The 4684-nt window shown below is 38.1% G+C and overlaps 1 protein-coding gene across 1 annotated transcript; it reads left to right on the top strand.

The window, feature by feature from the left end:
- Nucleotides 1-2321: 2321 nt before the first annotated feature.
- Nucleotides 2322-4223, top strand: LOC108382865 (proton-coupled amino acid transporter-like protein CG1139). The gene is made up of 8 exons (XM_017639234.1): nucleotides 2322-2534; nucleotides 2597-2747; nucleotides 2810-2931; nucleotides 3008-3251; nucleotides 3290-3436; nucleotides 3496-3674; nucleotides 3736-3905; nucleotides 3973-4223. The coding sequence occupies exons 2-8, from the start codon at nucleotides 2655-2657 to the stop codon at nucleotides 4221-4223; spliced, it is 1206 nt and encodes a 401-aa protein (XP_017494723.1). The 5' UTR covers nucleotides 2322-2534; nucleotides 2597-2654.
- Nucleotides 4224-4684: the final 461 nt, after the last annotated feature.

Genomic DNA, 4684 nt, shown 5'->3' with positions numbered 1-4684 from the left:
CACGACAATTGACATATGATTTCGATTTGTAGACATTCACGAGCCACAGCAACTCACCAACATAAATACTCGCTCGTACATATGTATATATTGACAAAGTCGAACCAGCTAGCCAACATAAAATTTACAACAACGCACATACTCGACATACATATATATGTTTGTACAACATCTGATAGCAGTAATGACAACGCGCCGCATGTTGATGACAACAGCAACAAGGAGTAGTGACAACAATTGCCATTAGGTAGTTGCGGTTGTTTTTTCTTTGGTGTTGTTGCTGGTAATAGTATATGTTTTGGTGAACAAACGGCACATTGCTGATTGATTGGACATAAATAGATTGGTTGTACGCAAGTTGCATATCTACATATGTACGACTAAATACAAATAGTTTAGTGGCGAAGGACTAGCAGGACTAGAATTTAGGTCAGTCAGCCAGTAACCCATTTAGTCGACACTAAAAACTTTCAGTTGAGTTCACATGAATGTGCGTTTTCATTCAAAGAGTTTATAAGTGTTTACTTTCATTTCGTTTTATTGCGCCATGCGATGTGGTCTATTGAAGTCTTTTCTCCCGCCTAGTGCTAATGAACACCACTAACCACTCGGGCACGGCAGCCGCCCCAAATTAAGTAGTTGGTAATTATTATTACGAGGTGCTATGAGTGAAGCTCTTGCACCGCTCCCTAAAGGTAGAAAGCGCACCTTATTTCAACCATCTTTGGGAGTACAGTATTTGAATAGTTTAACCAAGTCAAATGTCTGAGGGGAGGTTTACGTACCGTATTTTTTTTTCTTTACAAAAAACGGCAGCATTTTCAAGAAAGCGAACGTTTATCTTCGTAAGAATCGGCAATTTGAAGAAAATCGGAAAATGGGAAAGACCCTACATATGTAAAAAAACCTATTTTGGACAGTAGACTCTAAGTCAGAATCCCAACCAAGAAAGTCTGGATGGATGAAAGGCGCATTTTCAGACAGTTCGCTGTTGAAAGAAAACAATTTGTAATTTTGCGAGTTCTTCGAGTTAGTACTTGGAAGCGGTGAGGGAACCGGTTTTCTTTACGCCAGGAATAACTTGAATAATATAAATAGATCTGATAGCACTGAAATGTTTACATTCTAAAATATTTGCTGGATCTACTAATTGTTCTCTTCTGTTCGTATGAAAGTAGAAGCTACGAATAAGTTAATCTTTCCCGGGCAAGGGCAATAATCACTTTGTAGGAATTCGTCGAATTAATATTTGCAATCCGGAATTGCGATAGGTCGTTCATGCAACTTTGTTCGCAACGTTGCCATTTCGCCAAAAGTGCCACCTTGAGACGTTCTATGAATAGCGCTAATGTAAAAGTTCAATAAAGTTGGCGAATGGACAAGCAAAAAAGCATAGCTTATTGTTCAATTATTGTTCAATTACCCACCGACAGAGCACTCTTCCGTACTCGCCATCCGTATCACGATATAAGAGAGAGAGAAAAATAAAAATAAAAATAAAAACAAAACAAGTTGAAGTTTGAAAGTTTGGTTCTCATGAGAGCAACGTCAAAATGACTTCTACCTAAAATGTATTCAACAAAGTGTGATTGAATTTGACATTGCTCTCAGAAGAACCATCCTATAAAGTCAAATTGAAACAATTTTTTATAAATTTTGAATGACTTGGTTATATTTTTTGGCATAATAGTACCTTAAAAGAGAGCCTACCTGAGTTGTCAATCAAACCTTGTTTAATACACCTTGGTTGAATACATTTTGCTTCTAGCCATGATAAAGTATACAGTAAGGTAGAACCGCTGAGAGAAACTTTTAAAATTCTTGACGTTTCCAAGAAATTTAATTTTAAAATTTACTCACAAACTCGCACACACATTTTAAATCTCAAGCAAAAACAATTTCGAACAATTTCATGGCTTTTATCATGCGTCTACCTGTGTTTATGTGCCTTGCTTCAAACGCTTTTGTTTGTTTTTGACATTTGGAATTTCTCTAATCGAAACAAACTCAACCAAATATATAAATCTTTGGTATTTGGGTATAAAAATTGTTAACTTACGCATAAATTCTAACAGTTTTAGTTAAATCAAAGAATAAATGCCTCTTTTGTGTCCAAAACGTGTTAAAAAAATATAATGCATACAGTTTTTGTTTACATTCATTTTGTTTTTTTTCTTCGTTTAAACACCTTTAAATGACTGATTTCAAATCACGCATTTGTTTCTAATGTAAATGTGATATAAGACTTCGAAATTTTGAATCGCTAAAAATAAAAAGTCGATATATGTACATTTTCCCCATAATTTATTAGAAATATGAATTCGCCACAAAAATAAAAATTGTCATTTAAAATAAAAATTTGAAAACTTTCAAGCTTTTATACGCGTCTTTCTTTTATCTATCGGACTATGATTAACGCCAAGTAATTGTCAATTTTTTTTTACTAGCAAATGATCTACATAGCAATTCTTCCTCCACAGCTCAAGGGATGCCTACGATCCTTACCAGCATCGAGTGATAGAAAATCCGTTGAGGTGCGTTGTGTGAAAAAACTTCATTCAACGTTTCATATTTGTGTCCTTTATACAATTTGCAGCAATCTCGAGGTTTATATCAGCTTGCTGAAAGCCTCCATAGGCATTGGCTGCTTGGCTATGCCCAAGGCGTTTCAAGCTGCTGGCTGGCTCAATGGCCTAATAAGCACCATTGTGGTTGGTTCAATTGTGATATTCGCTCTGCATGTTTTGGTAAGTGAACACACCTGAAATAATTATGTTTAAAGAAATAACAAGTTCACCGATCTCCGCAGTTGCATGGCATCTACGAACTCTGTAAGAGAAAGCGTGTTCCACAACTAAACTATCCGGACGCGATGGCACTCGCCTTGGAAGCAGGTCCAAAGTATTTGCGTTTCCTAAGCTTCACCGCGCGGTTTGTATGAAAATTGCATTACCTACATACATACATACATGTAAAACGGGGAATGTTAAATGCGAGCTCTTCGCAGTTCTACCATAGATTTCATATTGGCCTTCTACCACTTTGGTGTCTGCAGCGCTTATGTGGTCTTCATTGCGGACAACCTGCGGGAGCTGACCGACTACTATGGCTACACATTCGACGTACGATTTTATATATTCGCGCTGGCTGCGCCGCTGGTATCAATTTATTTAATACGCGACCTGAGGAGCCTGGTGCCGTTGAATGCGCTTGCGGATGCTATGATTTGTATAAGTATTAAGTGGTTCTGTGTATGTGTACCTGTAGAAATGGACTAGGTTGATGGAAAATTTTTTATCTCGTAGGTCTTTGCATAGTATTTTACTACGTCTTGAGAGATCTGCCACCGCTTTCCGATCGCAGAGCCGTTGGTGATATCAAAGCCTACCCTTTGTTCTTCGGCACTGTACTCTTTGCCATCGAGTCAGTGGGTGTGGTCTGTATGATCAAATGCTTTATAAGAAATGATCTTTGATTTATTGATTGATTGAGCAGATAATTTCAATTGAAGCCAAAATGAAATTGCCCAAGGATTTTTTGGGTTTGTGTGGCCTTTTGAATTGGGGCCTAGGCACATCGCTGTTGCTCTACATTTTGATCGGTTTATTTGGCTACTGGCACTACGGCGATACGGTTAAGGATAGCATAACATCGAATTTGCCTCTGGATGATATGTACATACGTTTGTTTTTATTGTTACTTAAAAAAATTTATAATTCTCGCTTATTTTTCTAGCTTTCCACGCTTGGCAAAGCTGATGTTCGCAGTGGCAATATTTTTCTCATTTTCCTTGCAAGGCTACATTACGATTCAGGTGTGTTGGCGTCGATACGCAGACTATCTCGGGCTGAAGGAGTCACATCCGCTGGAGTATGTGTTGCGCATTGCCATTGTTTTGGGAACAGGTAATTTTGAAACATGCCATCAAACTCACTTTTGGGCCTTTCGTTGACAAGAGTGTAAACATTTCAGTGATGGCGGCAGTCATGAGTTCGGAACTGGTGCTGATACTCTCGCTCGTTGGCTCTTTTTCACTCTCCTATCTGGGTTTGATTTTTCCCGGTGTGATGGACTTTTGCATGCGTTACAGCTTCGGATTCGGACCATGTAAAATCTATTTGTGGCAAGACGTGTTTCTGGTGATTTTCGGGTTGGTAGGTGGCGCTGTGGGTACTTGGTTTTCCATTGTTCATCTCTTCGTAAACTATGAGAATGAGTCCTAAGGCTTGTGTGGAAGCATCTAACTTAAAGTTAATGTTTATGAAAGGAATTGAAAATAATGTTTTATTGCTATTAAGTGGGCATCTTTCACCTTTTCCGTTGTCTGCCAGACATGGAGCCTTGAACTGAATTTCTATTATAGCTGAGTAGTTTGAAAAGGCTTGAATAAGTTCAGCAATTTCTTTTTTTTAATGATAAAAATATTTTATAATGCCCAAGTTTGTCATTACCACTTTGTCATTCAATGCTTAGTGGAAATCCAACATAAGATATGGTTTCAGGTTTCTGGCCAAAAAACTTTTGAAAACATATCTACATACAAATTGACGCAAGGTTTCGTTGGACTAAGCTTGCCAGAAAACTAACTGGTCCAAGATCACTTAGGTATAGGGTTGGTGAAGTCTCTCGCGGTATGTACAATAGGCCTCCATGCCGTCTGGAGAAAGTCTCTCGAACCTAATCT

This window comes from Rhagoletis zephyria, unplaced genomic scaffold (genome assembly GCF_001687245.7).
Source record: "Rhagoletis zephyria isolate East Lansing unplaced genomic scaffold, Rhagoletis_zephyria_1.1 Rzeph_scaffold_29166, whole genome shotgun sequence".
Classification (NCBI taxonomy): domain Eukaryota; kingdom Metazoa; phylum Arthropoda; class Insecta; order Diptera; family Tephritidae; genus Rhagoletis; species Rhagoletis zephyria.
This window is presented reverse-complemented; position numbering and strand designations above follow the sequence as displayed.

Coding starts and splice junctions, on each gene's coding strand:
- LOC108382865 (XM_017639234.1), top strand. CDS start 2,655: ATGCCCAAGGCGTTTCAAGCTGCTGGCTGGCTCAATGGCCTAATAAGC. Junction 2,748..2,809: donor TATTCGCTCTGCATGTTTTG/GTAAGTGAACAC, acceptor CGATCTCCGCAG/TTGCATGGCATCTACGAACT. Junction 3,906..3,972: donor TGCCATTGTTTTGGGAACAG/GTAATTTTGAAA, acceptor TAAACATTTCAG/TGATGGCGGCAGTCATGAGT.